Here is a 16911-nt window from a genome sequence, read left to right as displayed (position 1 = left end):
AGTATGCAAACCAATACAATGAAATTATGTCCCTTTGTAATTTCTAGTGCTTCTAGCAAGTTCTTCCTGTTCCATACCCATTCAAGTATTTAGCTTTCCTTTATGTTATTTGTGTGCTCTTTGGCCTTTAATGATCTTTGGCTGATGCATTCCTAGAACAAATGCATAAAATCAACCAAATTTATGACGCGTTAATGTAAGCATTTTATCCTAAAGAAATTATATCACATCTTGTTCACCTCTAATTTTTTTTTTTCAAGCCAATCACTGGAGCATTGCACACCTGAAAATGAGATAGCATTGAAATCCATCTTTCTCTCTTCAATTAAATTCATTTTTGCAGAGGATTCAATTAGTTGTAATTGCTGCTTTACGACATGCTCTTGCCAGGGGCTGGGGCAGTGAGATAATTAATCTCAATCAGGAAATGTTACTCAAATCATTTTCCTCTGTCACCCAGTGAGGGGTGTTATTAATCAGAAGCTGTCTCCCAACACAGCAAGCACAGGCAGCTCTGCTAGCACTGTCCCTGCTTGTGGCAGATGGCCCTGACAAACCAGTTTGTCCTGGGGTCGTGGTGGTCTCATTAAAGCCACTTTAATCCTTTCTGAGGGTGACTCTCAGCTGTGCCCACCACTCTCGGCTTCCCGCAGTGCTGGAGGTGCCTCCAGCATCCAGCCTGGGGTTGAGGTGCTCTCCACATACCTGGAGCACTTCAGGAGCCCACCAGGACATTTTTTTATAATTTTTAGTATTGAGTTATCTTTTAAAACTGTTCTTCTTTTTGATTTGAGGGAACCCACTGAAAGTTTTGTGTTTCATTTTATGCTGGATTCCAAGGGAGACGTGGACAGGAGTTATCCTTGGGTCAATTACTTCAGTGCCTGGAGGGAAGGAAATAGCCAGGGCTGAGGCAAGGAAAACCACCTCTGCTGTTAGAAGTAAAGCTGAAAACAACAAATAGGCATTATCAACTCATTTGATGTTTTTCATCAAAGACTGAAGGATGATCAAAGAGCCATGAAGGGAGGCAAAGTTTCAGGTGTGTAGTGGAGCAGCAGTCTGTGACTTTATTCCAGATGAGGCCAAATGAATGCTGAGCTTGTCTTTCAAGTTTCATTTAGGGACATGTCTTGGCCACAGCACTCAGTGTCCCTGCAGAAAAGCCATAGTTACCTTAGTTAGGAGCAGGAACATTTGGGAGGCAATTTTTGTTAGTGTCCATGTAAAATGGACAAAATCTCTAACCTGGAGTGGAAAATGTTGGGCTATGGAAGTTAAAACTGGAGATGAAGTGGTGCCTCCTCTGGGCAGATGTGCAGGTTTCTGCCAGGTGTTTCTTCCATCTGATTCTCTGGTATGGAAAAATTAAATGATTAAATGGTCTTTGAGTAAAGCTGAGAAGTGAGGAAGACTCATTTAAAGCTTACTTGGGCATTTTCCTTCCACATGTTTTTGTGGTTTTAGGGCTTTTACAAAGAATTTCAGCACTTTGTGTGTATAAACACAGAGCTTTTTCCAGGTATGGTTGGCCTCCAAACACATCCAGCTGCATCCAGAGGGCAGCCAGAACCTTTGAATGCGTCTGGGACTGCACATCCTGGTTTCTGGGTTTGCACTGAAGCTGCACGAGTTCTCGTGGGTGCAAAGGCACTCTGAGCTGTTCTACTGTAAATACTGGAATTTAGGATGAGTATGGAGAGCACTGGGGAGCTCTGGAATTGTGTAGATCATGTGGTCATTTTATTGTGGTTTCAACTGGCTCCTTTTAGTATCAAAATTCAGGACAGTGAAAATTATTATTGCTGTTAAATTGATAAAAAGTAAACTGCCAGTTAGCTGGAAAATCCTGTTTCAGTTGAGGAGCTGCTGTGTAGTTGCTCATGCCTTTCCCAGCATACACACCACTAACCCCACATTTTGTTGTTTGGCCACAGACCTGCTGACATAGCTCCAGTTGAGTTTGGGTTCGGATTCTGTGCTAGCTCGCTAATTACATGTTATTTAACTTAGGTTTATAGGCCTTTGCTTCCAGAAAGCAATGATGCTTTTAAAAAAATCTAACCCTGCTTTCAGCCTGTAGGTTTGAGCCTGCAGAGGAGTAGGATCACTGAGATTGACTGTACATGTGGAGTGATAAAGAGGTTGTTTTCTGATTTTAAAGTGAGGCATCATAACCTTTGACAGACTGATAGAGTGCACTAGAATTTGAGCCATTGAATCTGCTTATCTGAAATATCTCTGTCCATTTTCCTTTTGAGAAATGATGGTATTAAAATAATAAATGTAGCTTTGCTGAATAATAGGAAAGCAGCATATGGATTGTATGTCTTTGAATCCACTTAGCAGCATGCGTAATTCTGTACATTTCCTGGGAAACAAAAGAGGGATGCTCATTGATCCACAGTATCCTGTAATGTGCTGCTTCTGTGAAATGCTGGGTGATCACAGAAGAGCAGCACTGGTGTGCAGGGGAATATTCATTGATTGGGAGTGGATGTATTGAAATAGGTTGGAAGTCGCATGAATTCAGAAATGGCAATGCTGATGTTTCTGGAGAGCTGCAGGGACAAATGGCTTTGTGATAAATGAGCCCTGGCAGTGCAGGCTGGGCTTCTGCTGCCTGTGGATCTGGGAGGGGGAACAGGCTCCTGCCCAACCCCACTGTTCCCCTGTCCCTGTGGGATGCAGAGTGCAGGGAGCTGCTCCAGCTGCAGATGTGCCCCAGCTCCCACTCTGAGCTGGACATGTAGAGACTGCTGATGGGAAGGTGAGAAACAAACCTTTGGCCTAAAATCCAGGGGAAAGGTGGAGTGGAATGTGTCCCTAAGCCACCCTTGGGTGCCAGCAAGAGCTGTCACAGTGTGTTAAATACACCTACAGCACTTGCATCAACAGGAACAAGCTCAGTTTGGAGTGATGCTGGTGTAAGATTCTGTCTTAGGATGTGATGTAATGTGACCAGTTTGGGCTCTGTTCATTGTGTATTCACTTTGGTGAGGTTTTTATCCTCTGCTGCATCCCAGCACAGAGCTGCTGGGAGCTGAGTTTGGAGGACAGTGATAGAATCCAAAAGGATTCATGAGATTCAAATACAAATTATACCTTCAGTTCAGGATTACTCACCTGCCTTTATTTTCTGTTGTTTTTCAGCAGGGTTATCTCAAACGCCCTGGGAGGATACTTGGAGGATTGGGATGTTTGTGGTTCCTGGGTGGGCCTTGGTGTGGGGAATTGTGCAGGGTGTCTCTGAGCTGTTTGCTGGGATTTGCTCACCCAGAGCAGAGCAGTTTGTCTAACTCGGGTACTCCCAGTGCTCCTTTCACAGTCATCAAGGAACCTTTCATGTAATGTGAGAGTGCTTTGGGATTTGTGACTCTCATGAGCATCACCTTCTGTGCAGATGGTACACAAACAAAAAGGGAAAGCTGCTGCTGGCCAGGGACACCAGTGAGGACTCCTAGTGGAGAGCAAGTTTGTCTAACCATGTTGTTGAACAAGACATTTTCAAACACTTCAGCTCTCAGATTACATTAGCAGGCTGGACCTTGGACTCATAGGGGATTAAACACAGATCTGGGAGCTGTAATGTCTTCAAACTGAGTTATATACAATTGGCTGCTGCTATCACAACACTCCTTCTTTCTTTGGAAAACCTCAATTCCCATGTTGCATGTACGAGTTGGTTTTGTTTTCAGGGTTCTATATTTGAGCTTCAAATAGTAGTGAGGATTGTTAATAAACATCTGACCTTTGTGTAACTCTGGGAATAAGTGCAATTTAAATGATGGGCTTCACTTCTAACAAAGCCAAAACCACATCACTGCAATATTTTAATATGAGATCTGCTCCTCTGGCAAGATAGCACCTTGAAAAACAATGCTGGGTAAATGTTCAGCAGATAATAAATTCTAAAGTGCTTCTAGTCCTTGGGGTGGGTCCCTGATAAAGTTATTTTTTTTCTCAGAGTTCAGGACTTGGGGGCTTCTTTGGAAAACCCAGCAGAAGGCTGGGCTGCCTGAATACCAGGCAGTGAAAATCCTAAACATTTGGGCCATTAACCTCTAGGTATTGTTGTTGGAGTTAATTTACCTTGTGGCAGTTTTTGGAAGTTAATTTTTCCATGTACATGTTTTTAATGTAACATTTTCACTGTACAGTGTGTATTACTACAAAACAGAAATTGCAGCATTTCTACTTCTCCAGTTCCCCCCATTGTTACTCCTAAAGACTGCTCTAGGAATGCAGGGCCCAAGTTTGAAAGCACAAATGAGTTTTATTTAATGTAATTCTGTTGTCCCTGCACAAAAATTCAATTTCACTTTTGCACAGTGTTCTGAAATTAATGAAACCAGCTGAGCCTTGCTAGACTGTTTCCTCCTGGCTTTTGGAGTCATGTTGGGCTTTTTTTCCTAGACATTGCTTTCCTTAGACAGATCTAAAATCACTTTGATATACTGCAATTATATTTTGATTTGTTGCATGTTGTAAAAATCAGTGTTTGGGCACATTTCTGTGTGAGTGACCTGGGCAAAGAAGCTGTGCTCTGAGGACAGGCAGTGGAGCTGGTTTCCATTTCCAGTGCTGGGAGCACTTTAGATCCAACAAGGGGTCCAGCACATTCCCAGCTTTGGGAATGCAATTCACTTTGAGCCCCAAGCAAGGAAAGCCTTTTATTTCTAAGAGCAGCATTAAGTACGTGTTTAAATACTTCCTTGTCTAAATCGTTCATTAAAATATTTGGAACAAAATGTGTGAGAAAAGAAAATGAGAAGCAGGAATTTCCATGGTATTCTATAAGGCCCTTCCATCTTCAAGCTGCCTTTCCACAGGTGAGCAGTTCCAGTTCTTAAAGCACAGCTATTAAATTGTCTGTCCAACAGAAAGGCTTAATCTGAAGTCTTAATTTGTATTTTCAGGGTGTGTTCCAATGAGTGCTATTTCCCTCTGCCCTGCTCACCCATTCAATCCTGTGGAATCCTCTGGAGTGTGACTGTTCCACTTTTAGACCTACAGTGAGACAAGTTTGCTGAATTGGATCTGCTGACTGTAGCTGCAGAGCCATCCCAGCTTCCCTGGGAGCTCCTGCTTGTGCTCCATCCCTGCTTTATCACTGCAGAGTGTCCTAGGGAAGGGATTTGTGGCACTGCCGTGCGAGCAGCACAGTGTCCGTCAGGGCCGCCGTGGCTGGCACTGGCCCATGGCAGTGCCAAGGCCAGGGGACAGGAGAAGGCAGGCACTGCCCTGCCCTTCGTGCCTGGCAGTGCCTGGTGTCACGCACATTGTTAATGTGAATGAATTAATTAATGCAGGCCACGGCTGCATGTCTGAGAAAGGATGCTCCAGACAGAGCGATATTGCTGCAGGGCTCCCAGCCACAGCTCTGTTAGATCCCTCCCAATTCTGGGAGGAGACCAAGCTCTTCATCAGCCTCTGCTCCATGATATTCAGATGAGAATTTTCCCCAGCTTGTTCCTTCATGACCATTTGTTGGGGGGGATCAGGTGAAGGAGTGTGACAGGAGCTGTGCTGCCAGGCCCTGGGTCCCTTGAGCTCAGGGCACGTTGGGGCTTTTTGGGAACAAGCCCTCCCTGATGGCTTGGCAGGTCTCTGCCAAGGGATATGTAGGGATGATTTCCTCTGAATGGCTGGATTATAATTTCCAGTTTTGTTTCTGAGGGATGGGGTATCCTGGCTGAGGATGATCCTTCTGTCCTCTTTCTGCCTGTTGGGATTGGATGCTTTGGACTTTCCTTCCAAATGGAGCACTGGGATCTGTGGTGTGCCAGACCAATGTCAAGCAAGGGTAAAGATTTCCATTTGGTGAAGCTGCACTTTGGAGTATAAAGAAATAAGTTAGTCCTCCTTTGTATGTGAATGTGTGCAACACCACAGCACCAGCCTGCAGTGAGCAGGTTTCCCTTTCTTACGTGAACTGCCAGCTCCAAGAAGAAATTGTGTGCCAAGCAGCAGCAATTATTCGCTGAGCAACACCCCAGACAGGGTCTTAAATATTTAATGTATTATTTTGCATTCCATCCCTCAGTGTGAGAGGGATGCAGCAGCACAGTGCTGCAAGCACTGGAGCTCTCACAGAGCTCAGAGCTGCCTCTTCCTCTCACACCCCTCTGAGCGGCTGTCTGCAGACAGCATAACTTTGTACTCTGATGCTCCAAGTGAATCTCCCTTCTTAGCCAAAGGATGATATATTTGAGCAGTCTTTATTTGGGATCAAGCTAGGGGTTTGCTTCAACTGCAGTTATTTCATCTGTCACCACTGTGCATTTTCGAGCCAGAATAATATCTTGGCTTTTCTCAAATTGGATATTTTTCTGGCTGCTTGCACGATGTGTGCCTATGCTGTGTGGTTATTTGTAGGCTCTGCCAGCAGTAAGAGAGTAGTGCTGGTGTCTCCTCTGTCCTCTGGTGAGCAGCTAATGAAGCAGTTGCAGCCATCTATACTGATGGGAAGGGACTTTGGTGCCCCAGCTCAGCATTATCCAGACAAATTGAGCCTGAGGCTGTCCAGGGGACCCTGAGGAGGGGAGGCAGCTGGACTGAACCATCAGCATGGGGACTCCCCCAGGATTATCCACTCAGCCCAATAAGAACCTCCTGAAGTTCTGACTTCACCCTCCATCACCAGAGGTAAAACCAGGCTGCTGTGTGGAGTGACTGTCCCCGTTCATCCATCTCAGCCAGAGCAGAGTTCTGGGTGGCTCTGTCACACTGAGGCTTGCTGCAGTCACAGAGACATCTTCCAAATCCTCAGTGGTTCCCACTGCCACTGTTCCACATGGAGAGGCAGGAGTTGAAGGGCTCTGTAGCAGTCCCAGATCAATAACACTCCTTGTCTGCTGTCACAGCTGAGCAAAGCACCACTGGAGGTTTTCACTTCTCCAGTGTTCATTCCCTGCCCTCTCTATGTCACACAATAGAAGGAGCTCCACCTTAGACTACTTCCAAAATAACCTTTAGTTGCACTGATTTTTGTATTTACAAAACCCGGTTTATTTCATCACAAAACAAGCAAAATAAACCAGAGCTTTGTATCACGGCTCAAGACACCAAGAGATAATTTTATTTCCCTTCAATCTGCTATAGCCTTGTGGAATAAGATCTTTTAGACACCCTGTTGCTGGGAATGCTCTCTGCTCAGCACACAGTGCCAATAACAGGAGTTGGAGCCTGTGGCCTTGTTTTGTGCTCCAAGACAGAACTCTTGATCAGAATTGTGTTTATAGTTTTTGTCTATGGATACCCAAATGTCACAGTATTGTCACAGTACAGCTGGTCTGGACAAAGTAAATCTGACCATAACACAAATCCAATTCAGCTAGCATAGTTCATCCCTGGATAAGTTACAGGGCACCCTCAGCCAGCCCCATCCAAGGTGAGAAGTAAGCACACCACTGGCCAGGACGCAGGGCAGGGAGAGAGATCTCAGCCATGGCTGTCTAGCCTGGGAAATTTGAATTGGGTATTTAAGTGAGTTCTGAATAATAAACGAGGCTGTTTTGTCTCATGAGCACCTGGAGCACGAGTTGTGGATTTTTGTCTCCACACCCGCAGCCGGCATGTTACACCCAAAGCTTACTGTCTGAATTTTAGACCAATGATTTCTTGGAAACATTTGTATTTTCTCCTGCATGATGCACTGCAGAAGGGGGCTGATCAGGATTCCCGTGCTGATGGACACAGGTGGAAGCTCTAGGCAAGCTCCTCATCCAGGAGCTGTGGATATCCATAATTTGGATAATCCTTTTAGTCTTGAAAGCAGTCGTTACTACCAACAATTATACATATTCTTCAGGTTTCATGCTGACCACAGTAGCAGTAAATAATCCCACTGTGTGCCCAGTTTAGTTAGTGCCTTTCCCCGAAATGTCAGGAGAGGAGGAGATGTCATTCAGGAGATGTCATTCAGCTGAATCACAGTGAAACTGGGGCAGATTTCCTTCACTGCCCACCTGGAAGGACCTTGCAAACTCCATAGAAACAAACTGGAGATACAAAACAGCCCCCAGGATGGTGTGGAGCGTTCCCTGATAGTTCCAGGCAGTTAGGCAGTTTGTGCTCAGTCTCAATTTTCACTCAAAGCCTTGGGCAATTCTGCAGCTAATGGTAGTTTGGGAAGTTTTTAAGATACCTTTATTCATTCCAATGGAAATAATACATATATAGACAAGTCTGTTATATTTAACAATATCTTTTTAATGGCTTCATCATTAGGTATTATCTATGCTTCTTTCTGGGCTACAAATATAATGAGCCAGTGCCCATTAGGAATAAAAAGGATTGTCAGACCTTCCTGCTCACTTTCTTCACAGCAGTGCAGTATTTTATTTTCCTGTCCAGTTCATTTGTTAAAAAAGTAAAGCAAAATGAACAAACCTTAATGAGATATATTTTTATCATTCCTGAAGTGATCCTGTGTGCAATGAGATACTTGGTTTGCTGTAGCTTTAATGACATTGTGTTCAGAATCTAGGTTATTTTTATGTTTTAAATTAACTTTCTATCTTTGAGCAGTTTGGAAAGAAACCAAAATATTTAAATGGGATTTTTAGCTGGAAAGAAAGCAGGGGAGTAAAGATGTGATTATACTATTTTCTAAATTCGACAGGAATTAACTAACTTTTTGTACCCTAAGTCCAGATCTTTCAGTAGAATTTATACTTGGTTTCTCCTGTTTCTACTGTTTCTAGTGGGGGGTTTTGTGGCCACTAAATGTTGGTTTTCATGTTGTCAGACCATGCCTGAAGTTTTCCACAATGCCAAGTTGAATCTGAGGGTGGGTGGCCAGGCAAAAAGGCTGGGCTATAATAATTCTGGGTGTGTAGCCCTCCTTTGTAGGGCTTTTTGTTTTCCACCCTTCTCCCCACAGTGTGGGGATCTTTCTCATCCAGGGAATTTCTCCAGATCAGCTCCAGAAGGTTTTCCTGTCTTTGCCACTGTTCCTATATCTGCCCTTCAGCTAAAAAAACATATAAGACTTGCACAAGGGAAGTTGGATATTGGATATTAGGAAACATTTCTTGCCTGAAAGGATTGGCAAGTAGTGGCACAGGCTGCCCAGGGCAGGGCTGGGATCAGCAGCCCTGGAAGTGCTCGGAAAACACTTGGATGTGGTGCTGAGGGGATGTGGTTTGATGGACCCGGCTGTGTCAAGGTAAGGGTTGGACTCATCCTGGAGGTCCTTCCCAACCTTGATGAGCCTGGTTTATGACTCCAAGAGGGGTATTTTTGCTAAGAGCTGTGCCTTTCCTAGGTGAGTTTATATATAGAAATACATGTGCCTCTCCTGACTGGGGGTCTGGGTGCTACCTGGGGTGCCTGACTTCAGGAAGGAGAACCAGGATTCCTAATGAAGCTGTAATCCTGCTCCTAAGGGTTGTGTCAGGAGTGTTCAGTGTCATCAGAGGTGTGCTGGGGTTGGGGCTAATCACTGCTCATTAGCATCTCCTCTGTATGCACCGCACATCCCTGCTGCACAAAGACAGCGTCTGAGAAATATTTATTCACAGCACCAGGGGCCGAGACTGCTCAGAGCAGATTTTTTTCTGCAAGTCTGGGTTAAAAGCAAGGCAAAAGCCCTGCTGAGTGAGCAGGCTGGTACCTCCACAGCACATGGAGGAAAGCAGGAAACTGAATTGTAAGTGAAGTTCACCCTTTCTTTTCCATGGTTAAACCAACACCATAAGCCAACAAAGCTGGCATATGTGAGCCATCCCCCTCAAAATTCAGCACTATTCACAAATCCTGAACTGGGGAAGCAAACAAATTACAGGGTGGTATAAGCTCCCCAAAGCTATTTTAAAGCTTTAGCGCTTTAGTTAAAAGCTATTTGGACAGTATGGTTTGTTTCCATTTCTGTACAGATAATTCTTGCTGCTTTTATGGCCTCCTCCCTTCACACCACCCTGTTTAGTTTTGTAAATGAATTAGGAATCTTGGAATTCAAAGTAAAGATTTGCCATTGATTTATGAATGACCACTGTAAATATAATTAATGCAGTTCTAATGTGAATTTTATGAACTTCTACTGTACATGTTTATGGCTCTGTGAGCAAAGACTGATCTATGGCCATTTGTATAAGGGATAGAAATGGATGAGTCCAAGTAACCATTATATATATATATCTCTGTTATATATAATATATATATATATATAATATATATTAAATATATATAAAAATAGATATAATTATAATAAATCTGGAGTCATGCTCAGAGAGAGCAAGGGTAATTACACCACACTGCATGTTAAATATTGCTGCTCAAAAATCAACATACTTAGAGAACTTCCTCAGTCCTTACAATTACCTGAACTTTGTGCTGCAATAATTCTGCAAGACAATTCCACAGTTGCCTTTATTGTGTAGAGAGCAGAAAGCCCCAGAGTATAAAAGTTGCTCACTTAGATACAGAAGGATGGAGTGCTTTTATAATATTGAAAATTGATCAGGCTGTGACTTATTCAGACAAATGTTTCTCTAATTCCCCCTTCTCTAATCTAGGAAAGGGTGATGGGTTTTTTTGTTTGGGTTTTTTTATTTACTCTCATGTTTAATGGCATGCTAAGTACTCTGCAATGTCAGTAAGAAGGAAGAGAATGTAAAGTCGTTGATATTTAGGACATAGAATTTTTTAATAGTTCGTGCTTTTAATTTGGTTTGTACTTTAATACTTTATAATTTTATTCTTTTGCTGTCACCTCAGGACTTCACTGGAAACAGGAAGCAGTGTCTCAACTGACCCACTCAGGTACTGTAGCAATCATAGCTGGTAGTTGTAGGTTTGAACTGACAGAAATGCCTTGTTCTGCACCAGCTGCACATCACACAGCTTGATCTTGCAATGCACAGCCAGCAAAGGCACTGACCCAATAGCTGGATATTCCCAAGAGTGGATAATTTGCTATTTTCTAGGATTTCCAACTTGAAATTCAGTCTTAGCTTCAAACCATGGGTTTGTTCTCCGAGCAGCACAAAAGGGAGCGACAGAAGGTATGCCTATGTACAAACCACCTCTCTCTCAGATTTTTATAACCTTCATGCTGCCAGTATTTGACCTTTCCTCCTGTTCTGGCAGGTCTTTGCTGCTTTGGGGGAACAGTTGCATGAAGATGCCACTGATATTTCTGTTGCTCAGCATTTTGATAAAAGCACCTACCCTTCAGAGAGCTCTGTCACAGGAGGCACTGGCAGAACTGGGATCTTACTTTGATCACTCCATTTAGAAAGCAATGCTTGGCCCTGTTAACTGTGCATATCAAATGGGTACCTTGCATCTTTTATTCTCATCCCTGCACACTGAAAAGTGCATCAAAGGCACAGACTTCCTTTGGTAAATCTGGGACAGAGTCCCTCCCTCTCAAACTGGAAACGGGTTTGGTACAAGTCTTCCTCTGGAGATGTTCTGGTTCAAAGATGTGGCTTTTTCCCACATGAAGTCATTTGAACCTTGCTTGAACACAACTGGGAGCTTTTGTGTTTAACCTTATTCAAATTAAGGCCCCTCTGTAATTAATCTTCCGTTGTTATTCAGTGTAAAGTCTTCTGAAAGTAAAGCATTTTCCTTGTTACCATTTCCCAGCAGCCATCCCCTCTGCTGTGATATTCCCTTTGTCCTCAGCACAGCAACATTGGGGCACATTCAGTCCCCACTTCAGTCCCATTCCCAGTGTGATGGGAATAGTGGATCTTTGTGTGGCAGGACAATGCAGGAACAATCCCAACTTCCCCCTGCTCTGCTCCTCTGCAAATTTATTTTAACAAGAGCATCCTGTTGCTGGTGTGTGATTTACCAGAGACAGGTATTGCTGCCACTTTTATTGCAGGCTCAAAATAGATTTTATTACAATGTTTTTTCTTCCACTGAGTATTTTTTTCCATGGCAGATGAGGTATCAGTGAGGAATATGGAAGAATTAGATGCATGCAGTAAATCTTTCTGAATGTTGAGGACTGAGCTGAAATAATACTTGGGGGTTACCAGACAAAGATGTAGAAATGCCACTCTTTAACTACAAAATTAATAATTTGGTGGAGTTTAAAAAATCTGAAGCAAAACAATCACAGAAGGGAAACTGAAGAAAATGGCTGAGATTTTATCAGATAAAACTGAATTTTTCTTAGTGTTATATAGTTGTAGAGGGAAAAGCATGTGATACCTAGCCCACTTCAGCAGGTCAAATAAGCCTGTTCTGGAGCTGTAGACAGAATTAAGGCCATTATTTTTTAAGTATGATGAAGATAATGGAAGACTTCTTGTTACTGGATGTGTTCTCATGAACCCGTTGAGCAAATTGGCCTTTGAACAACCCAGAAAAGGGATGTACCAATTAACATGGCCCCACCCAGTGTCCTGTCAAGTATTTCCTAGTCAGGGTACTCTTTTTGCATTTTGCTCACAAATTTCCTGTTCCCATCAAAAAGGACATTTCTCCTTAGTGAACCACTCATTGCTGGAAAGGGTAAAGATTAATGTGAAAAAATTGCTTATGTCCATTATAAAGAGGAAAATATGTAAAAATATTTTATGTGTGTGTATATATTGGCTGGCACAATTTCTTTCATAGCCTGCACAGGATTTATTCTGGATATTTTGGGTTGGCCACTGTCAGCTTTCAGCTGGCATCTGAAAATATTTTGTTTCCTAATATCTAAATTTTATTATGGCCCTTATGGAAAGTTGAATTGCCAGGCCAGTTCCAAATGAGCTGGAAATTTAAATGTTTGAGCTCTGCAGATATTTGGGGTGGATTTGTCATATTTTGGCAGTTGAGTGTCTTAATAACAAAAAATAAAGGGTATGATCAAATGGTGATTAGAATTCATCTGTGGGGGAGTGCAGAACTCTGAGAGCTCTCTGAAGCCAAGGAACTTTGTTTTGAGTTTCTGGAAGGTTTTTAGGCAGCAGAGCTGCCCTTCAAGTCAGTATGGAAGGAAGAGACCTTGATTTATGTCCTGACTCTCTGGGCATCTCTTCAGTGCTTGTCACCAACATCCTGGGGTGTCTCCAGGGTGTCCCCAAGCCTGAGGGCTCTGTATGACCTCTTCTACCTGCCCTGGTGGGGCAGGGATGCTCAGGGGATGGTACCCACGAATGCCTGTGAGGGGCAGGGAGGGACATCTGTTTTGCCAGAGCCTTGAACATCAAAATTTGCCTTATTCTTTGAGTAGCCCTGGAATTTCCTCCCCAGCTTTGATGTGGAGGCCACTTACTGCACTTCAGTGGCCACACATTACCCTGTGCACAGAGCTTTGTGTGCTGTGGTGTCCTGTAAGCACCTCAAACCTTCCAGGAAGAAGTTCAGCATCTCTTTGCTTGTGCAAAGCCTTGGTTTGTACCCCTGCTCTGTACTCCCCCACTTTTTAATATGATGTGTGCAGGGTATTGTGGATGAATATGGAATCCACACTGTCTGGGTCCTGTGAAATCCCTGAACTCCACAATACATGCTACCATGAATTTTTTTGTTTGTGGCCAGCCGAGTATTTCATCCTGAGGTCTTGAAAGACTTGTGGAAAACAATTTAACTACTACAATTTCTGTGCTCCACCTAAATAGGGGGATACACAGTTTTTCTGGGGAAGTGAAATATTTTTTAGGAATGTTCCTGGCATATCACTCTAAAAGTTTAGCTAATTAATAACAGTAGTTCAGTATTAATATTTTGTGAAAGATTGTCACCAGAAAAGTCAATTTTCCTGGTCTGCCCAACTTTTGAAAGCAATACACCAGGAACTCCAGCAGGCACTGGCTTCATGCTGGGGTTATTTTATCCCTCAGTGGATTGTTTTCCTTCAGCCTCAGAGCTCCAGGGGTTGGCAGGAAAACCACCCCTAAAATAGGAGGTGGTACAACGTTTGATTTGCACTTGGCCCTTTCTTTAGTGGCTGTTTTTGAAAGCCCTGTCAGAGGCTGAACTCTGAGTGACTGCAGAAATTCTCAGCAAACTGCTCACGGCTCTAAGTGTTGGAGCAGCAGCACATCCAAAAATCCCTACATGTGTTAGGCCTGGGAATTCAAAGTCAAAGGTTTCGGTAAATGCCTTTTTGAAAGAACCAATTCTATATCCCAGCTGAGCGTGAGATGAAGCTTAATTTCCTTTGTTGTTTTCCTCTGGAAGACAAGTGAAAATGAAGTACGTGTTGAGAGCATGGGGCTTTTCATTTGCAAAAGTCCTCATTAGCATTTTCTCTGCATGAAGGGTGGGATAATCAGTGCTGGATGCTGTCAGGAAATCCATGGGTACATGGCTCCTATGCTCCAAGCCCACTCCTTAGAAATAGATAATTAAGGTGATAAATAGGATTTTTATTTTTTTTTCTGGAAAAGATATGATGCTGAGAAAGAAATTGCTTTGCAATGTGAACAAAGGGTAAGTTTCTCATTTCAGGATCAAGTCTTTGGCTGGTATCTCCTGAGCTTACTTTTCTTGGGCTGGTTTTCCCTTCTTTCCTTGATCCTGTGAATATCTGGCCTTGGTTATGGGATGTAGCAATTTTTTCTTTTGTTTTTTCCTTCTTTTTTTCTTGGAATGTAAAAAAAATCAGATACAAAAATATTACAAAAGGGAAAACTCAATTTTTTTTCATCTTTCTTTTATTTTTTCTTGTGATTTTTTTTGTGGAAACAAAGGAAAAATGATTTTCCATTACGCTCTTGGCAGTACCGAACCCAAGGCAGGAGTCAGTGCCAGGAGGCTGGGGCTCACCAGGAGCCACTGTGTCTCCAGGGCCTTCCCTCAGTTCCTCCCAGGTTAACCTACCCTGGAAAACAGGGGATGAAAAACAAGGATGAAAGTGTTTTGATAAGAAAATCTAAGTATCCTCACCATGATGGCATGAGTGACTTCACAATTGCCAAGCTATCGAAGCCCAAAGGATATGAGTCCAGGAAGATAAATAGGCTTGGATTTGGGCAGTGTTTTGCATTGTTGGGGGTAGATGCTGCTTCTCACAGATACCCAGTTGTGTTTGCTTAGCAGTCACCAGCTCTGGTGCTGCTCTGAAAGAAATCCCAGCAAATAAGTGCAGGCAGCACAAGGAAAAAGGGGTAATTGAAAGAGAATCTTCACAAGAAATTATTTTTTAAAAGGCCCAAATCAAGCATGTTTTTTTCCCTGCAAGTTGCTTTTCATATGATCTGGTCATTCCCACCAACTGTCCTGTTCTGTACAAGGTGGTTTTAGGGAAATACCACACAAAGTGTGACCCTGTTTAAGCATAACCCACGGATTTCTTTACTTCACTAAAGAAACTGCCAGTTTTTACTCAAATATATTTATAATTGCATTTAATTAAACTTACAAAAAGCAGTTTTGTAAGAAGAAGCAATGCACTTCTGTAACTGCACAGTGACAGCGAGTAAAATCAGAACCCCTAAATATAGCTTATAGAGATGCCTAAATATAGCTTATTATCCAGGCACTTGGGGAACTGGATAGGTCCACATGGAAAAGAGCCTCACGTTGAGGCTTAGGGGTTTGGTTTTCTTTGCATATTTTTAAACAGTGCTGAAATTCTTGTGGCTTTTTGGGGAGAGGATTGTGAGGGTGTTTCATGGTTTATTTGTTTGTTTGGGTTTGTTGGTTGATTGGTTGTTGGTTTTGTTTTAAACACTTGTCCAAGTGCCAGAGTGGTTTTGAAGCATTTGGTCAGATTCTGATTTTGGTTTTGTTGCTGTGACTGTTGAACTCTTTAAGTTCCTCTAGACCTGTTTGACAGTAGTGCAAGCTGTAGCCTCTATGTTTACTATGAGTGATTTTCAGAAATTAAACAAAATGAGAAACAGCCGAATTGTGGTTGCTGGAAGAGTGAACTTGCAGCAAACTGGACACAAGCGTTGGTCTCCATCAGGACACTTCTTATTTAAAAGCATTTTTAAATTTTAAATTTTTTTTTTAGATTTTTTTTTTTAAGATAAATTGCAGCTGAAGTTGTTGTGTGCCAGGCCTGTTAGTTGCAATGGAGCAGTTCTGTGCTGTTGTTAATCCAGAGTATCCAGTGAGACTGGAGAAGGGGAGGGATGGGCACAGATCTCTCCTGTCTGACCAGGGACCAGCTGGAGCTGGGCCAGGGCAGGCTCAGGCTGTAAATCAGGGAAAGGTTCTAGCCCAGAGGTGCTGGCACTGCCCAGGCTCCCCAGGGAATGGGCACGGCCCCGAGGCTGCCGGAGCTCCAGGAGCTCTCAGGGATGCGCAGGGTGGGGTAGTTGGGGTGTCTGTGCAGGGACAAGGGTTGGACTGGATGATTCTCGCGGGTCTCTTCCATCCCAGGAGATTTACAGAATCCCAGACTGATGGGAGTTGGGAGGGACCTTAAAGCCCAACCCATTCCATCGCCCTGCCGTGGGCCTGGACACCTCCCACTATTCCAGGTGGCTCTAAGCCCCAGTGTCCAGCCTGGCCTCGGACTCTTCCAGGGACAGACACAGCTTCTCTGGGCACCCTGAGGGCCAGAGCCTCCGCACCCTCCAAGGGAAGAATTCCCACCTATTCTCTAATCTAACCCTGCCCTGTGTGATTCCATCCCAGGATTCTCACCCTTGACAGTTCACGTTGGGATAGAGAGGAAAGAAGGAGGAGGGGCGGGAATCGGTAGAATTGGGCCAGGGTAAAAGATTTTTAAAAATCTGTGCTCGTCTTCTCAGAACAAAAGCAAGCCGTTTTTATCGTGCCTAGCAGAGGTTTCGATAGCAAAAGCTGCTAATTGTAACATGCCCAGCCCCAGCAGCTCCCTGCCTGCGGCTCGGGGATGGCTCCGATGCGGCTGTGGGATCCCCCGGGATCTCCGCAGGCATTCCCTGGAGGGGCTGTCCGTCCCCGCCGGCAGTCTGCCTGGCTGTCAGCCTGTCTCCTTCTCTGTCCTTTTGTCTCTCCGTCCGTCAGTCCGTGTCCGTG

General features: G+C 43.7%; 1 protein-coding gene across 5 annotated transcripts in view; it reads left to right on the top strand.

Annotated features, from left to right (window-relative positions):
• Window positions 1-16911, top strand: part of IQSEC1 (IQ motif and Sec7 domain ArfGEF 1) — a 277486-nt gene that overhangs the window by 130763 nt on the left and 129812 nt on the right. For 2 of the 5 annotated variants that reach the window (XM_033517564.1, XM_033517565.1), the window contains exon 3: window positions 10723-10767. The exons of the other annotated variants lie outside the window; for them this stretch is intronic. In XM_033517564.1, coding sequence (XP_033373455.1) covers window positions 10723-10767 — 45 coding nt within the window. The remainder of the gene's footprint in view (window positions 1-10722; window positions 10768-16911) is intronic. 5 annotated transcript variants of the gene reach the window in all.

The sequence above is a fragment of the Parus major genome, chromosome 12 (assembly GCF_001522545.3).
Source record: "Parus major isolate Abel chromosome 12, Parus_major1.1, whole genome shotgun sequence".
In the NCBI taxonomy this organism is placed as follows: domain Eukaryota; kingdom Metazoa; phylum Chordata; class Aves; order Passeriformes; family Paridae; genus Parus; species Parus major.
The sequence above is the reverse complement of the archived record's forward strand: the minus strand, read 5'-3'. Positions and strand labels throughout refer to the sequence as shown.